Source organism: Brassica napus, chromosome C3 (assembly GCF_020379485.1).
Source record: "Brassica napus cultivar Da-Ae chromosome C3, Da-Ae, whole genome shotgun sequence".
In the NCBI taxonomy this organism is placed as follows: Eukaryota; Viridiplantae; Streptophyta; class Magnoliopsida; order Brassicales; family Brassicaceae; genus Brassica; species Brassica napus.
This window is the reverse complement of record NC_063446.1, coordinates 65751446-65770399: the sequence shown is the minus strand read 5'-3', so window position 1 is coordinate 65770399 and position 18954 is coordinate 65751446. Positions and strand designations below refer to the sequence as shown.

Sequence of the window (18954 nt, the reverse complement as noted above, 5' to 3'; positions counted from 1 at the left end):
TATTTTGAATTTCTTAAAATGACTTTAAATTACAAAAATGAGGAAACCTTATATGTTATTTTTTTTTTTAAAACGACTTTAAAATACAAAAATGAAGACACCTTATATGTTATATTTTTCTTATATGTTAGAATTTTCTTTATGTTATATTTTGAATTTTTTTAAAAACGACTTTAAATTACAAAAATGTAAGCTTTCCTCAAATATACGACTAAAAACATTAAAATGACATGTATCAATTCGATGGTTGATTTGAAAGCTTTCAAAACCATATGGAAGATAAAAGTCAAAATAATTTAACTGTGAAAACAATACTGTTCACTTTTTTCAAGAACGTGTTCGATGGAAAAAATAAGGTTTTTATGTCATAATTTGTTTAATGTCCACTAGAGAACATTATATTAACCTACAATATAAGAAGTGTGTATTCTTTCCTTAAATAAAAGCTACAGAATTACCTAATATGATTTACATATATATGGACAATTAATGATTATGAATAATAAAGATTTGATAACAATTTTCGCATCCTCGTTTATTTTTGTTTAATTTTAAATTATTAAAAAAAATAAACAATCACATTAACCATATAATAAAATTTTTTGATTTTTTCCTATATGTTATATTTTGATTTTTTTAAAATGACTTTAAATTACAAAAATGAGGAAACCTTATATGTTATAATTTTTTTAAACGACTTTAAAATACAAAAATGAAGACACCTTATATGTTATATTTTTCTTATATGTTAGATTTTTTCTTATATGTTATATTTTGAATTTTTTAAAACGACTTTAAATTACAAAAATGTAAGTTTTCCTTAAGTATACAATTAAAAACATTAAAATGACATGTATCAGTTCGACGGTTGATTTGAAAGCTTTTAAAACCATATGTAAGATAAAAGTCAAAATAATTCAACTGTGAAAACAATACTATTCACTTTTTCAAGAATGTGTTCGAGGAAAAAAAATAAGGGTTTTAAGTCATAATTTGTTTAATGTCCACTAGAGAACGTTATATTAACCTAAAATATAGGAAGTGTGTATTCTTTCCCTAAACAAAAGCTACAAAATTACCTAATATGATTTACATATATATGACAATTAATTATTATGAATAATAAAGATTTGATAACAATTTTCGCATCCTTCTTCATTTTTTTTTTAATTTTATATTATTAAAAAAAAATAAACAATCACATTAACCATATAATTAAAAAATTCGTTTTTTTCTTATATGTTATATTTTGAACTTTTTAAAATGACTTTAAATTAAAAAAATGAGAAAACCTTATATGTTATATTTTTTTTAAACGACTTTAAAATACAAAAATGAGGACACCTTATATGCTATATTTTTCTTATATGTTAGATTTTTTCTTATATGTTATATTTTGAATTTTTTTAAAACGACTTTAAATTACAAAAATGTAAGTTTTCCTTAAGTATACGACTAAAAACATTAAAATGACATGTATCAATTTGATGGTTGATTTGAAAGCTTTCAAAACTATATGGAAGATAAAAGTCAAAATAATTCAACTGTGAAAACAATAGTGTTCATTTTTTTAAAGAATGTGTTCGATAGAAAAAATAAGGTTTTTATGTCATAATTTGTTTAATGTCCAATCCGATCAACCCATGATGTATTAATTATAGTTTTGTTCCATTATTTTTAATAAAAATTGATCCGATCCATCGGAAAGAAATTATATAATAACAGCAAAAAATATTTTATATATAAATAAAATGATCAAATATATAAAAGAAACTATCGATAATATATACAAATAAACTCATCCTGCACAAGGCGAAGGTCTTATCCTAGTTAATTCTTTATAATGTAATATTGTAATGTAATCAAACGTTATTTTACCAGAAAATAAAATAAAATAAAATTATGACATACGATATTTATAACATCTTATGTATGCAGCATTTATACTATATATTACCCAAAGCAAGGAAACATATTTTATTGAATAAATAGGAAATGAAACTTATGACCATTGCTAATATATACGATATGTATATCTTATATTACACGTATTAATCAATAGGAAATGAAACTTATTACACGTATCTTATGTATATCTAATAAATAGGAAATGAAACTTATTACACGTATTAATCAATCACGTGCACACAAAAAGAAAATCGTGTATATATATATATATATATAAAAACAAGTTCATATTTTATGAAAATATATGGAGTTAGTGCAATCATAAATATAGCATGGTTGACGGTGTATATTTGAAGGAAAAAAATATGGAAGAAAGAGGATGAAATATTAAATATTAGTCCGACGCCGAGCCCTCTCTCATCTCCGAACCATCCTCCCTCATCTCTCACCAGCTCTATTAGACCCTGTTCGTTTGCTCACCCATATGATCCCACGCAAATCGATGCTCGTTTTGTGTATTATAATGTTACATCCAGATGGATCACTCAGCTGAATTTTTAAAAATTATCTCAAATTCTCACCCAAATGAATGTGAGTCTTGATGGTGCATCTGGATGCAAATGCATCTAGTTCAGTCCAAAATGATAAATGACAAAAATGACCTTTTAAAATCAAAATATTATTTTCAAACCCTAAATTCTATTCTTTTGCGTATACATTTTTCTGCATATACATTTTTCTGCTATAACCAAAAAATGCACTTTCTCACAAAAACTGAAAAACACATTTTCCCGTCAAAACCGCAAGATGCGTTTTTCCGCCAAAAAAACGTAAAACGCACATTTCCATAAAAACACATTTTCGGCCAAACCAGTAAAACCACGCTTTTCGACCAAAACCTAAAAAACGCATTTTCCCGTCAAAACAAAAAAAAAACGCATTTTCCCGCCAAAACAGAAAAATGCATTTTCCCGCCAAACTCTAAAAAGCATTTTCCGGCCAAAACCACAAAAAGGAATTTCTCGCCAAATTCTCGCCAAAACCGAAAAACGCAATTTTCCCGTCAAAACCGGTTTTTCCCGCCAAAACCAGAAAACACATTTTCCCGCCAAAATCGGAAACTAGAATTTTTCCGCCAAAACCGGAAAAATGCATTTTCCCAAAACTGGAAAACACAATTTCCCCCACAAAACCAGAAAATGGAATTTTCCCGCCAAAACTGGAAAAACGGATTTTCCCGCCAAAACTGGAAAACACAATTTCCCCCCAAAACCGGAAAACGAAATTTTCCCGACAAAACCGAAAACATTTTTCCGCCAAAACTAGAAAACACAATTTTCCCGCCAAAACCGGAAAAATTCATTTTTCCGCCAAAACTGGAAAACCCAATTTTCCCGCCAAAACCGGAAAACATAATTTTCCTCCCAAAATCGGAAAAACACATTTTCCCGCCAAAACTGGAAAACGCATTTTCTCGCCAAAATCGGAAAAATACATTTTCCCGCCAAAATCGGAAAAATGTATTTTCCCACCCAAAACCGGGAAAATGTATTTTCCGTCGAAACCGCAAAAATGCTTTTTACGCCAAAATCGCGAAAAATCTTTTTCCGCCAAAATCGTGAAAAAAAAATTTCACGTCAAAAACACTTTTCCCGCCATAACCGCAAAACACACTTTTCGGTCCAAACTGCAAAAAACATATTTTTCTGCCAAACCCATAAAAACGTATTTTCCGTCAAAACCACAAAAATGCACTTTTTTGCCAAAAACACATTTTCCCTCAAAAACCACAAAAATATTTTCCGCCAAAACCGTAAATATGCTATTTTTCTGCCGAAACGTAAGAAATTATATTTTAATCATTTTATTAACAAGTCCGCCTGGATTTAGATGGAAGTTAAAAAATGAAAAGCAAACGAAAATAGTTGCATTCAGATGATTCATCTGGATGCATGGACGAAATGAAGAAACGAACAACACCAGATGGAGCATCTGGATAAGACATCTGGATAAGACATCTAGATGAACCATATGAATGCATCTTCCAAATGTACAAACGAACAGGGCCTTACTATAAATACAACGGATAGCCAGTGTCTTAAGTTTCACAGACAGAGAGTGATAATCAAATTAGAATTAATAAAAAGGAAAAAATGAGAGAAGGGATGGGTAGCTTGAAGTTTCTTTTCCTTTCCCTTGTGTTCCATTCGCTAGCAGGTATTTAAATTTGTACTTAAACTAAGGTCTTGTTCGTTTGTAAATCTGGAAGGTGAATCCAGCTGATCCATCTGGATGTTTTATCCAGAAGCTCCATCTGGATGTTTTATCCAGATGCTTCATCTGGATGTTGTTCGTTTGTACATTTGGAAGGTGCATCCAGATGAAGCATCTGGATGCAGATGTGTTCGTTTGATTACCTTTTTTTGAATATGTAGTTGCATCCAGATGCATTTGATGATAAAATGACTAAAAAGGACATGTCTTTTAATATTACTCTTAACTCATATTTATTATTTTTATATTAATCATATTAATTTTAATATCTTATCTAAATTATAATTACAACAAAATCATTTTAAAATTATTATTTTAACATTCATAAATTTATTTTCAAGAAAATATGACAATGAAATTATAAAAATGACTATAATTTTATAATTTTGATTATAATATTTAAATTAAATTCCAACAATTATTTGATGATAAACTTTAACATAAATAGCAAAAATAGTTTCTCATAACTTTAATAAACTCAAACAACAGATTTTCACAAATTTTAAAATACACTAAAATCCAACAATAGTTTAATGATAAATAGAAAGTCATTATGTTGCATTTGAAATTCAAATCTTCGGTCGATGATATGAAGATACTCCACCTAAAACCACATACAAGCTTCATAACAAAAAATTAAATCAATATCAATGTGCTTATAAGTTAATGTATATAAAAGCAAATATGTAAAAACAACTTACATTTAGTATGGAAGTCGACGTCCTCTCGCCATCTCCTCAGTAATGGAATCTCGCATAGCTTCCATAACTCTATCTCCAGCTGGTATGTATGCAACATGATCATCATTCTCTGTCACTTCATCCCCGCGATGTTCATATTCTTCCACTCTTTTCCAATGTGCAAAATCACAATCCTCATGGTTTGAATCTCTGATAAAATTGTGAAGAGCCATTGTTGCTGTCATAATCTTCACCCATTTCGTCAGATCATACTTAGGGTGCTTGTGGTCAAGAACCCTCCACTTAGACTTCCATATTCCAAATGTTCTCTCAATTACTGAACGCAAACGAGAATGCTTTCGGTTGAATAATTCTCTGCTGTTGGCGGTCCTCCTCTAACAAACTGATCCAAGTGATATCTAGTTCTACTGTGAGGTCCTAAATAACCAGTTCTAGTTGGGTATCCAGAGTCTACTAGATAATACTTTCCAACTGGAGGATGAGGAAAAGAAGCTTCTTCCTTAGCACAATATGTCAACACTTTTGTATCATGTGCTCTCCCAGGAACCCCCACATAAGCATATATGAATTTCATACTGAAATTACATATAGCTAAGACATTCATAGTTGGTTCTCCTTTTCTACCTCTGAATGGTTCGACATTCACAGAAGGAGGACGAACCGGCATATGAGTTCCATCTAGAGCACCTATGCAATCCTTAAAAAAAGGGTAATATTGCGGATCATCTACTAGAATAGGACTAACACTTGCAAACTCATCCCTTCCAGGTTTCACAATGTCTGCTGCGAGTTTCAACAAAGAACTTAAAACCTCATCTAGCTTCCTTTTCACTGTGCCAGATGAATGCTGGTATCTCTCAGCCAAAGCCCGTACGGTTAAATCTTGTCCAACCATCTCTAAGAACATTGCTACACTCTCTTCTAGGTAAACATGAACAGACTCTACTAGCTGATACTTCTCTGATAGTAACTTACATAAGCTATTAAATGTTGACTGGTTCATGCGAAGAATGTCATAGCATTGTACCTCTGATTCGTTCATGAAACGTTGCACACGACGCCAACCTCCACCTCGGTTTGTCCTCACTAACTCTTTGTTAGTATTAACTTCTGCCACTCCATACGTTTCTTCTGTAAGAGCAAACATGTGTTTCTCCTCATCTAGTATCAGATCCATGTCCTCATCTTAAACTAAGAACCTAAACGTGTCCTGAAACCACATAAAGCATACAACCAGATATAGCCTTTTAATAAAACGTATGTCACATAATGTAAAGCACTCAACATAAACGTGTCCATTTATCACATGCCAAGTTTACCCAAAATTGTTTAATGCTTTTTTAACTTTCTACACAAATAATAAGGTTAGAATAAGTTCAAACGTGCATGCATATATGAGACACCAGCAGGTTTAAATTAATCTTATACATAATACGACAAGCATAGTTCTAATATAAAGGATTAGATGAACATAAAATCTTATATGCAAAGCACTTATAACAGTGCAAAGCTTTTATAACCACATACCTTACTATTCATTGTATCTTGGAGACTTTAAGCTAGAAGTGTATAAGAGCTGCTACATAGGAACAGCTTATCCACAAGAGTTGTATTGCCACTTCAAAATAAAAATAAACATACACATTTCAGTAAGGTGAAACTCATAAAATATTGTCATAAACATAGTCACTAAAACATTCATTCTAGAGTTCATACTAAACTAAGACATAGGCAGACATAAACATAAACAGCTCCTCAATGATCTCTACTTTCACCAGTTGCAAACTCCAAATAAAGAACCTTGTTCTCATCATCTCCATAAAACAAGAAAGTCTGGCGGTTTGCAGCATCTTCTTTGAGATGGTTAATTGAAGCTTTGTAGAGAGGAGACCACATCCTTAGGGCAGGCAAGGAGCGTAGAACATCCATAGCTCGAAGTTGACTACAACTAAACTCAGGATGATTCTCTATTAGATGATTCTTGTGGGAAAGAATCTTGTCTCGAGACTCAACACTCTTCCTAATCACATCAGCCACAGCTCGTCCTGCTTGTACATTCCTTGATCTTTTCCTATTAACCTTTGACCTAGAGGAAGAAGGGCCAGCATTCTTTGTTCCAAAATTTCTTGATTCAGACGCAACATCAGTTTCTTGAGTAGGGACACCACGCCTTGATTCAGCTCCAACATCTTCTTGAGTAGGAATGTCACGCCTTGACTCAGCGTCATCTTCACCATCAATATCATCATCATGATCTGAGTGCTTTGTGTCTAAAACACCTTCACCTTGCTGAGCAGACCAACCTTCTCCTCCACTGATATAAACTGCGCCAAATACCTTCTCCATCAAATCCATATTTGCTACCGGCTTGTCTTTAAATTTTCTAACACCTGGCCACTCCTGAAACAAGAACAAAATTCAAAGTGAGAACACTGTATTTTCATAGAGACACAAGATAAAACAATACAAGTTATTTGACAGTAACAGAGACACAACTATGATCTTGTTTCAACTAAGGACAGTAACAGAGACACAACTATGAGCTTGTTTCAACTAAGGACAGTAACAGAGACACAACTATGAACCAGTAAAATTAAGAGGATTAGAACTTGTACCTTACATCGCTCATTCCACCAGTCCTCACTCATGTTGATGAATCCGGTTGAATCAAAACCAAGCCCCGTTCTGTTCCGAGTCAACTTCTTAAAAGACCCATACTGCTTCTTGCAAGTATTGCACTTTATCCCAAATTTTCTCCATGGAATTTTTATACCAAATGCCTCATAGAACTTATCCATTATCGTCTGTCTCCCAGCCTCATTAACCATCTGTTTTCTTATGTTTCCTTTCAGATTCTCATCAAGTCTTAGTTGAAGAAAGAAACGTGTTTGTTCGTCACTCCATGTAAGATTCTTATTTGAAGATTCAAGACAATAAGAAAAGCATTTGACAAAACCGAGATCAAATAAGAGATTAGAGGGGAAGATACTCACATCAGTTCCAGGGATGGATGTCATTGTAAGAGAGAGACAGAGAGAGGCGGAGAGAGAGACTGAGAGAGAGAGGTCTCCGGAGCCTGAGAGAGAGAGAGAGAACCTGAGAGAGAACAAACACAAAGACTACTCAAAACCCACAACATAACTTATAGGATATAGAAACTAGAGCTAGAAACTCTTACCTGAGAGAGAGAGAGAGAGAGAGAGAGCGTCTGAGAGAGAGAGAGAGAGAGCGCCTGAGAGAGAGACAGAGAGAGCCGGAGAGAGAGACTGAGAGAGAGAGGTCTCCGGAGCCTGAGAGAGAACCTGAGAGAGCAAACACAAAGACTACTCAAAACCCACAACATAACTTATAGGATATAGAAACTAGAGCTAGAAACTCTTACCTGAGAGAGAGAGCGCCTGAGAGAGACCGCCTGAGAGAGAGACAGAGAGAGCCGGAGAGAGAGTCCGAGAGAGAGCGCCTGAGAGAGAGAGAGAGAGAGAGAGAGAGAGAGACGAAGAGAGAGAGGTCGCCGGAGCCTGAGAGAGAGAGAGTTCACCGGAGAGAGAGGTCACCGGAGAGAGAGATCGAAGAGGTCGACATGAGAGAGATCGAAGAGTTCACCGGTGAGATGTCAGAGGAGAAGAGATTGGCCATCAAGAGAGAGAGAGAGAGTACGTGAGAGATGAGAGTGAAGCTTTAGGGTTATGTGTAGCAGGGTCATTTTTGTCATTGACCGTTTTTGACTGAATCAGCTGCAGCTGGATGCATGTTGAAGACTCAGCCAATTTTAAAAAAAAAGTTCAGCTGAGTTTTCGAAGCTCACCCAGGTGATCCATCTGGATGTACCGATTAATTACACTAAACGAACACCGACATTCACCTTCACCCAGATGGATCAGTTGACTGAGCAAACGAACAGCGCCTAATTATATATCTATATGCTTAGCAATATATTAATTTCTTTCTTTTCTTTTAGTTCACGCAATTGTGAGGATCAATTTAACGATGGATACTACATCAACGAATAGTGTGATGTTACATAACTCGTACGATAATGCATACTACGGAGAGATTCAAATCGGGAGCCCTGGGCAAAACTTCAAGGTCTTTCTTGATACTGGAAGTGCTGACCACTGGATTCCGTCACAGATTTGGCCTAGGGGTCAATTCCCTCACCCTAAATACGACTCAAGTGCGTCGAGTACGTATAAAAGAGGCAACGGTATGTAACTGGTATTTTCTTACAGAAAACATTGGTGTGAATTTTTTGTTGTGTCTGGATCTCAAAATCTGAAAATATTTCATATGTGTGCAACAGGAAAAAGGGTAGATATCGGTTACTTGACAGGATCTCTCAAGGGTTTTGTAAGCAGTGACACAGTGGAGATTGGTGGGATTGCTCTCGCCGGACAATCCTTCGTATAGGCTACTACAGCTCCGCATGATGATCAGATTTTTAAGGCCCGTTTCGATGGTATATTGGGACTCCGCCTAATCTCTCCCACAGAAGGGATCACTAGTCCCGTTTGGAACACGATGATAAAGCAAGGGAAGGTTAAAACCAAAGTATTTTCAATTTGGCTTGGAAGGTACTCCGACTCTGGAAAGAAAGGTGGCGACGATGGTGGGGAGATAACGTTTGGAGGTATCAACACAAGGCACTTCACCGGGACACATACTTATGTTCCTGTTGAAGGGAACAAAAACCTATTAAGTATGTACAACATTTTGGTGGGTAAAAAAGACACCAAAATCTGCTCAACAGGATGCAAAGCTATTGTTGACTCGGGAACTTCAAACATCCTTGGTCCACCGGTAAGAATAAGTCTTTAATTACCAATTTTTTTTAGATTATCTCTCATTTGCTAATTAACTTTATTTTAATGTTAAGGAGTTGATCGCAAAAATCAATCAGGGCATCTTTGCAGCTAGAGGCTGTCTGGACCTCTCGAAGCTACCTGCGATTACCTTCACAATCGCTGGAAAGCTTTTCCCTCTCAAACCAAGTGATGTAAGTCCAGCTAACAATTTTCATTCTTCTATTAATTAATTTCCTTGTTTTGTAACTTATTTTCTCGTTTATTATAGTATATACGTCGAGAAATAATTGGAAAAAAAAGAGGTGTGCACGACTACGTTCGTTGATGGTGGAAACAATTAGTGGTAAGTTGTGTTTTTCTTAAAAAAATCATTCTTTACCCTTTTTTATTTCAAATAATACAAATCTTTTTCGCTGCTTGTGGTTTGACTGTAGGATATTGGGTCAGCCATTCATGCGAGCCTTTCACACTGTTTTTGACTACCAGAATCCGTCAAGTGTGAAAGTCGGGTTCGCCAAGTCCATTTAGTTACTCAGTTTATCTGACTGGTGTTCTTAATAGCGACAACGTTTTTAAATAACAAAAATATTAATAGTGACAGGAATCTCTCTATAGTTTTTTTGTTCATGAATCAATTGATGAATGAATTGTATAAGCTATCAGAGAATAAATATATTTTTTATTAAAAGATCCGACCTGGGCAAGTGATTGCTTTTTTTAATTTCTTTTCTTTTCTTGCATGCTTATTGTTATTATGCTACGTGGCAATTACGATCAAAGTTTAATCCGGCTAAAATTAAATTGATATTTCTGTAAACCCTGAATATCGTATTTATTATTTTGAATACATTTCCTGATCTCCATCACACAAGTAATTAGTGAAATTCTAGAAAAAAACTTACTCATAATATATACACATTAACCCAATACAAAGTAAATTTATATTTGAGTGAAGCTAAACGTTTGATATTTCTGAAGACCCTCATCTAGTGGTTATTACCTTTAGTTGTTATTTTCATATAAATATATATTAACTAGTTAATATATATATATATATATTATGTGTAGTTTTGTATACTATCAACGAAATTCTTAAAATGGGATTTACCATAGTTTTCCACACCTTATTGAGTTCATCATGGGCAAAAAGCTAGTTCATCCAAATATAGGTTTATTTTTCAGTGGGTTCATCATGTGTATCAAAATCATAAATATGTTTTACATTATCATGGGTTAACTTGCGTAGTTGCGTGTACTAATTAATTTGCACTTTTGTAATTCAATCGATATGTTTGTACCGTGCAAGTCAAACAAGGATGGACTAATCTAGCGTTTAACTCTCAAAACAAATCAATAAATGTACTGTCTATGTGTCTTAAGTCTAACTACAAGAGCTCGATCCCACACTATATATAGACAAGCTTCTCTTAAATTTTATCTTCTCTCTGCTATGTTCTCGCTTATTGTCGTGTTGCTCCTTTCTTTCAAGAGAGACAAGAATCTGGCAGAGTTTCTATGCATCTAAAGAAGGACAAGTCTATGCAAAATAGACCGTGCTTAGTTTTCCAGGTGTCTAAGGCCAAACTTTGAAAACAAACTATTTACCACAACCCTTATAGAAAACTATTAAAAATTATGAATCTTTTAATTCAAATAATTCTATTAATTTATAAATTTTATTTGTTGTATACAGCATATAGTTTTATCTAGTAGTGTAATGAAAAAGGCTAATTTTTGGTTTGTTAAAACTCTTTATATAGGTAAATTGAATATAAAATATTTAATATTAAAATTTTAGATGTTCAGAATTTTGTTGAAGAAATAAGGTGAGTAGATTTAAACTTTAAAATCAAAGGAAAACAAAAAATTAATACATAAAATGTTATAAAAAGCATAACCAATAAGCTCACATAAATTTATAGATAGTTAATTAATATGAGAAACATCCTCAAATTTTATTTCAAAATAACACACAAGGCCAAAAATCACAAAATGACATTTATAAATACAATTATATTCATATCTAACTATATGATTAATTAAATATAATAAAATATATTTAAAAAATAAATATTAAATCATAAACAAATAAATATATATATATATAATATTAAATTTTAGTATTTAGGGATGAAATCACACTTACTTATTGTTTAGGTCTAAAAAAGCATGACCGAAATTGTACGTGTTGAAATCGGCAATTTTTTTTTAACCGACTAAGAATGGTTTAACAGTTGACTAACGATAAGTTAGTCAAGTAGGATTTTATGTTACGGAGTCAAGTTTGGGTTGAAATTTTGAAATTTTTAAAAAATCTCTTCAAGAATGATTTCGCACTTATGTTTTGTCTGGGTCTAAAAAGGCTCGACGCAAATTGTTGGGGTCTAAAAATGCCTTTTTCCCCGCCAAGTACTGCGTGATGATACACTAGTAAGTTTTCACTTTGGTCGTTCACTGCATTTCTCCCCAGAAAATATGATAACAAATCATCTTTGCTTATATATGTTTGGGTTTTTTTAATTTTTCAGGGTAGTCGAAGTGTTATAGGCATAAATTTTCAGCTGGGAAACGAGTTGAAGATAAGTGATGGAGCCTTTGAAAGAATGTCCAATGTCCAATTCTTAAGATTTCAAAGTGATTTTCTTCACCCCAGTCCATACGTACTAGAAAGTCTGAACTGGCTACCTCGAGAAGTTAGATTACTGCATTGGATAAAATTTCCGATGGCATGTCTGCCTTCTAATTTTAATCCGGAGTTCCTGGTGGAAATAAATATGAGATATAGCAACCTTGAGAAACCGTGGGAAGGAAATAAAGTAAGTACAAATATTTATATCTCTAAGACTTTGTAGTTTGTATACTTCCGTTTTATTCTAATCTATTACTTGGCTTCTAGTACAATATATTTTAGTAAGAAAGGAAAAAAATGATAATATCGGCATGATTGCTAGTAAATTTGTTGCATGAAATATGTATCGACGTCTTTTTAAGGATGACTTTGTTTTTTTTTGTACAGACGATTGGAAATCTCAAGTGGATGGATTTGTTTGAATCCAGAAATCTAAAGGAGCTTCCTGATCTTTCAACTGCCATTAATCTCCGAAAATTGAATATTTGTAAATGCTCTAGCCTTGAGAAGCTTCCCTTTTCTATTGGAAATATGACTAATCTCCACGATTTAGATCTCACCGATTGCTCAAGCCTTATGGAGCTCCCTTTTTCTATTGGAAATATGACTAATCTCGAGAAGTTGAATTTATATGGATGCTCAAGCCTTCTTCCTTTTTCTATTGGAAATATGACTAATCTCAAGAAGTTGAATTTATATGGATGCTCGAGCCTTGTGGAGCTCCCCTCTTCTATTGGCAATATGATTAATCTCAGAAATCTGGATCTCGAAGGATGCTTAAGCCTTGTGGAGCTCCCCTCTTCTATTGGCAACATGACTAATCTCACCAATCTGGATCTGGAAGGATGCTTAAGCCTTGTGGAGCTCCCCTCTTCTATGGGAAATATGACTAATGTCAGGAGTTTGTATCTCACCGGAAGCGCAAGCTTTGTGGAGCTCACTTCTTCTATTGGGAATCTTCATAATTTGCAATACTTGTGTTTGAATGGTTGTTCAAAGCTAAAGGCCCTTCCTAACAACATCAACATTAAATCTCTTGATGAGCTTGATCTCAGTGACTGCTCGTTATTGAAAAGCTTTCCTGAGATTTCCACAAACATTAGAGTTTTAACGCTCAATGGTACTGCAGTTGAAGAAGTTCATCCATCAATCAGGTCATGGTCTCGTCTTGAAAGGTTACATATGTCATACAGTGAAGACCTAATGTGATGATCTCAACGATAACTTATGAACTCAAAGATTATAACTCACGCTTTATTAGCTTAAGAAAATCTCTCAAAATTCTCTCACAATAATCTCTCAACTCATAAGTTCATGGCACACCTCACCATCTTCTTATATCGAGACTTGTTTCCTAAACTCATTAGGAAACATTATTATTCTAAACATAATATAACTAGGATAAGGATGACTTGGATCCTAAGCTATCTTCAAGTTTATCTCCAACAATCACCCACTTAAACTTGAAATCATAACTTCTCAAATCTTTCACTCCAATCAGTTCTCTCATCTCCTTAAACTTGATGCGTCCCAAGGCTTTTGTCAAAATGTCAGCCTTTTGAAGTGTCCCTGCGACATGCTCTACCTCCATCTGATCATTGTCTATGCATTCCCTTACAAAGTGATATCGTTTATGGATATGCTTACTTCGTCCATGAAAGACCGGGTTCTTGGTTAACGCTATTGCTGATTTATTGTCGATCCGAACCACAACCTTTTCACACGGCTTCTCTACTATCTCAGCTAACAACTCTTGCAACCAAATTGTTTGTTTCGCTGCTTCAGTGGCCGCCATGAATTCAGCTTCACAGTATGAGAGGGCAACAGTTTCTTGCTTTTGGGAACACCAAGTGATGAGACAATCATTCAAGTAGAACATATGGCCTGTTGTACTTCTTCCATCATCGACATCCACATTGTGACTACTATCAATGTATCCTATCAGCGTTGCATTCTCTGATCTCTTGAAGTCAAGCCCGTAAGAGTAAGTTCCTTTCACGTACCGGAGGACTTGTTTTAGCGCCGCAAAATGTGACTCCTTAGGTGAATGCATATACCTGCTCAGCACACCAACAGAATAGGATAGATCAGGTCTTGTGTACAGCAAGTAACGCAAGCATCCTATAATCCTTCGGTTGTTCTTTTCTTCAACGCTTGATTCTTCTTCTGACTTCGAAAGAACCAGACCGGCATCCATGGGAAATTGCGTTGCGTTACACTCAATCATGTTTGTCTCTTCTAATATCTTTTTCGCATATCCCTCTTGTCTTATAGAGATTCCTCCATCATATTGTAGTACCTCAATACCAAGATAATAAGTCAAAAAACCAAGGTCACTCATCTCAAATTTTGCTGACATATTCTTCTTGAAATCATTGATTAACTCGACCTGAGATCCTGCTATAAGCAAATCGTCGACATAGAATGCCACAAGCAAGAGGTTCCCGTCCTTCCTCAACCGGTAAAGCGATGGCTCTTTAGTACACCTTTCGAATCTTAACTCTCCAATAGCTTTGTTTAACTTCTCATTCCATGTCCTAGGAGCTTGCTTCAAACCATATAGAGCCTTCTTCAACTTATATACCTTACTCTCACTTCCTTTAACTTCATATCCTTCTGGTTGGCTTACATAAACGTTCTCCTTTAAATCCCCATGCAAGAAAGCGGTTTTGACATCAAGGTGATGCACTTCCCATCCATTAGAAGCGGCCAAAGATATGATTAGACGTACGGTTTCAATACGAGCTACAGGAGCGAAGACTTCTTCATAATCTATATCGTGACGTTGAATGTAGCCTTTTGCTACTAGTCTTGACTTATGTTTGCTGATGGTTCCATCTGAGTTCCTCTTGATTTTGAAAATCCACTTCAAACCAATTGCCTTTGTTCCTGGTGGTAAGTCTACTAAATCCCATGTATTATTCTTCACTATACTCGATATCTCATCATCACATGCCTCTCTCCATACTTTCTCTTCTACGGCTTCAAGAAACTCGCTTGGTTCTTCATTCAGCAACAGAAGTAGTCTCTCACCTTCTATCTCTGCTAACAACACATAATCTTCTAGATAATCAGGTCTTTTACTTACATGAGTTGATCTTCTCACTTCGGGTAGAGTATGCTCTGTATCAAGAGCCACCGTAGGTTCGTGTTGTTCCCTTTTATCATCGTCTGTCATTATATCATCATTATGAGTACTCTCTGTATCTTCATCTTCTTCTATGCCATTGTTTCCATATTCACTAAACTGAACTTTGAAAGTACCCGAATCATTCATACCATCCTTCGCTGAAGTATTCCAGTTCCAGGTTTTGCTCTCATCAAACACGACGTTTCTGCTTACAACTATTGTTCGGTTCAGAGGATCAAATAACCAATAGGCTTTAGAGCCTGGTTATGTTCCCAAGTGAACTAGAACTCTTGTTATGTCATCTAACTTTCGCAGATGTGGTGTGTCTGTTTTGGCATAACCTATGCAGCCAAACACTCTAAGATGCTCGATGTTAGGCTTCCGTCCTCTTAGAGCTTCATAAGGTGTTTGCGTAATCAAAACTCTCGTTGCAACTCTATTAATAAGATAAGTCGCATGCCTTACTCCTTCACCCCATAGGTAATTTGGAACTTTCGTATGCTTGAGAATACTCCTTGTCATCTCTAATAGGGTTCTATTTCGTCGCTCCACTACCCCGTTTTGCTGAGATGAGTACGGAGCAGTCAGATGTCCATTGATGCCTGCGGTTTCACAAAATGATCTGAACTCATTTGATGTGAATTCACCTCCTCTGTCTGTTCTCAGAGTTCTGATTGTCTCTTTTGTTTCTCTTTCAACCATAGTCTTGAATGTTTTGAACTTCTCAAATGCCTCGCTTTTCTCTTTCAAGAGTATTGACCACATGTATCTAGAATAATCATCAATAAGTACAAATATGTATCGATTTTTGCCGGCTGTTGGAGGTGAGATAGGTCAGCATAGGTCACCATGAATAAGCTCCAATGCTTTCTCTGCTCGGAATGAAGATGAATTTGGGAAGGGTCGTCTGACTTGTTTCCCTAACAGACATGATGAACATGTTCCATTCGCGACAGTTAGCTTTGGTAGTCCCAACACCAGTTGATCTTTAACCATTGATTTCATTGAGTTCTCTCCAATATGCCCTAAACGAGCATGCCATCTGATAGATTCGGTTTGAGCGGTTGAGAGAAAACACTTTGTCTCAAATATATCCATTAATACTTTGTAGAGTCGATTCATTGATCTTTTAGCTTGTACAATGAGCTTTCCTTCTTTGTCATGGAGTGTAAGATACTCTTCTTTCATTCTGACTTCACACCCGGACTCGGTAGCTTGTCCTAGACTTATGATGTTGCTTTTGAGATCTGGTATGTAGTAAACATCGGCTAGTACCTTTTCTGCTCCATTCTGGCTTATGAATAATATTGATCCTTTTCCTTTAATGTCTATCTTTGAGTCATCGCCAAATCTAACCTTCCCTGTTATCGTCTCATTAATAGTCTTGAAGTAACTTCGCTTTCCCGTCATATGGTTGCTCGCGCCATTATCTAAGTACCATATCCTATCGTTGTTGGATCCCGTCTCAAAATCCTTTGGTTTTACGTTCTTCTCATTGAGATAAATGACCTCATTCATCAAGAGCCCATCTGCTTCTTGTGTGTCGTCGATCTTGTTGTTTTCATACGTTTCTTGCAGCTTGAGTAATCGATCGGGACACCCTGAAGCAAAGTGGCCATTCTTGTCGCAACGAAAACACGTTATCTTCGACATGTCAAACTCACGATAGTATCTTCCACGTCCTCGTCCTCTTCCATATGACCTTCCTCTGCATCCTCTGTTTCGGTAATCTCCATTATAATCACGATTTGACTGAGAGCTTTGATTCTCTGAGTGAGCATACATTAGCTTGTTTTGCTCATCATTACCTTCCCCCTCATCTTCAGCGATCCGTTCCTCATACGCCTTTAAACGACTGATTATATCCTCAAAGCTAGTGACGTTTAGATCAAGGACTTGCTCTAGAGATGCCACTATATGTATATACTTCTTCCTTGGCAAACTTGACAAGAACTTCTTAACAAGCTTGGGCTCTTCTAAAGTCACTCCCAACGCCGCAGATTTTGACGATATTTCTGATAGCTTGCCGACGAAGTCATCGATTGATTCGGTTTCTTTCATCTTCAAGCGATCGAATTCCGCCATTAGAGTTTGCAATCAAGCTTCTCTAACCCTATCTGCACCAAGTTGGCGTGCCTTTATAGCGTCCCATACTTTCTTCGCGGTGTCTAATTCTCCAACTTGTAGTATAAGTGCTTCTGGAATGGATTGAAAGATAAGAGCTGTGGCCAAATTATTCTTGTCGATCTCGTTTGTCTCAGTCTCCACAATCTCCCATACCTTATGAACCTTAAGAAGTATCTTCATCCGGATTGACCATACTGTATAATTTGTCGTGCTTAACATCGAGCAATTTATGGATGAGGATCCCTCCTTAGGTTTTGTAACCACAGTCGTCGTTATATCACCCATAGCTCGATGAATTTGATTTCAGAATTTGATTTTGCTCTGATACCAATTATTGACCTAATGTGATGATCTCAACGATAACTTATGAACTCAAAGATTATAACTCACACTTTATTAGCTTAAAAAAATCTCTCAAAACTTAAGCTCTCACAATAATCTCTAAACTCATAAGTTCATGGCACACCTCACCATCTTCTTATATAGAGACTTTTTTCCTAAACTCATTAGGAAACATTATTATTCTAAACATAATATAACTAGGATAAAGATGACTTGGATCCTAAGCTATCTTCAAGTTTATCTCCAACATGCGTTTGACCTCATCACGGAGCTTCACTTGAGCGACACACGAATACAAGAAGTTGCTCCATGGGTCAAGGAAATGTCTTGTCTACATAAACTTGTAACGAAGGGATGCACAAAGCTGGTTTCGCTCCCACAGCTTCCAGATTCATTACAAATCATAGATGCAGAAAACTGTGAGTCTCTAGAGAGACTAGATTGTGTGGGGAAAAAATATGGACACACGACACGAACGCAGCGGAATGTGATCGATCGTGTTCCCCTGACCTTGTGTGAACCTGTGAAGAAAATACTTCGACGATGGCAGGATATAGTATAAGCAATAACTAAATAAGACAAGCACTTTTTACGTGTTGCCTACATGGAACCTTAACCACTTGCCTTAATGGCTAGTTGATTGGGCTACAAGAAACCTCTTACACCTGTCTTACCTCAGCACAAATATATGTTGCAAGGTTTTCAAGGAAGGGAGACAAACCGTTGGTCATCAACAAGAATGCTCTTTCCTACAAGTTCCAAATTCACCAGGGATTTGAACGATTGGTGTCTTTGAAATCGTAGTACTCAAGTGTTTAGGCAAGAAAATCCAGTGAAAACTCCATCTTAGACAAGATGCTTGTGGATACAACCACTTTTTTAGGAACAAACTGATAATATCTAAACTAGCAAATCATCATCATGAAATCCATTGATTATGTCCACATATTACAAAGTATATCATTTCTTCCCATCGTTCGACTCTTAAAAAAAAAGAAGAATACTTTTAAGTTATGACTCAAAGGATCTTGACTGAAACTG

At 35.5% G+C, this 18954-nt stretch overlaps 3 protein-coding genes across 3 annotated transcripts; 1 reads left to right on the top strand and 2 right to left on the bottom strand.

Moving 5' to 3' along the window:
* Positions 1-4885: 4885 nt before the first annotated feature.
* LOC125583276 lies at positions 4886-6060 on the bottom strand. Its single transcript, XM_048749910.1, has 2 exons — positions 5212-6060; positions 4886-5170 (listed from the first exon to the last, which is right to left on the bottom strand). The coding sequence occupies exons 1-2, from the start codon at positions 6058-6060 to the stop codon at positions 4886-4888; spliced, it is 1134 nt and encodes a 377-aa protein (XP_048605867.1).
* A 578-nt stretch (positions 6061-6638) lies between these two features.
* LOC125583275 lies at positions 6639-7711 on the bottom strand. The gene is made up of 2 exons (XM_048749909.1): positions 7499-7711; positions 6639-7283 (listed from the first exon to the last, which is right to left on the bottom strand). The coding sequence occupies exons 1-2, from the start codon at positions 7709-7711 to the stop codon at positions 6639-6641; spliced, it is 858 nt and encodes a 285-aa protein (XP_048605866.1).
* A 1690-nt stretch (positions 7712-9401) lies between these two features.
* On the top strand, positions 9402-18692 carry LOC125583274 (disease resistance protein TAO1-like). Its single transcript, XM_048749908.1, has 5 exons — positions 9402-9680; positions 9757-9876; positions 12702-13519; positions 18139-18358; positions 18612-18692. Exons 1-5 carry the CDS (start codon positions 9402-9404, stop codon positions 18690-18692), a joined length of 1518 nt encoding a protein of 505 aa, XP_048605865.1.
* The last annotated feature ends 262 nt before the right edge of the window (positions 18693-18954 follow it).

What these genes read in the sequence shown, in the direction of transcription:
- LOC125583276 (XM_048749910.1), bottom strand. Translation starts at nt 6,060, where the DNA reads ATGGATCTGATACTAGATGAGGAGAAACACATGTTTGCTCTTACAGAA. An exon ending in ATTCAACCGAAAGCATTCTC is followed by an intron (nt 5,171 to 5,211) that starts GTTTGCGTTCAG and finishes GGAATATGGAAG; the next exon opens with TCTAAGTGGAGGGTTCTTGA.
- LOC125583275 (XM_048749909.1), bottom strand. Translation starts at nt 7,711, where the DNA reads ATGGTTAATGAGGCTGGGAGACAGACGATAATGGATAAGTTCTATGAG. An exon ending in GGTGGAATGAGCGATGTAAG is followed by an intron (nt 7,284 to 7,498) that starts GTACAAGTTCTA and finishes TTCTTGTTTCAG; the next exon opens with GAGTGGCCAGGTGTTAGAAA.
- LOC125583274 (XM_048749908.1), top strand. Translation starts at nt 9,402, where the DNA reads ATGATAAAGCAAGGGAAGGTTAAAACCAAAGTATTTTCAATTTGGCTT. An exon ending in TCCCTCTCAAACCAAGTGAT is followed by an intron (nt 9,877 to 12,701) that starts GTAAGTCCAGCT and finishes TTTTTTGTACAG; the next exon opens with ACGATTGGAAATCTCAAGTG. An exon ending in CTCTAGAGAGACTAGATTGT is followed by an intron (nt 18,359 to 18,611) that starts GTGGGGAAAAAA and finishes ATATGTTGCAAG; the next exon opens with GTTTTCAAGGAAGGGAGACA.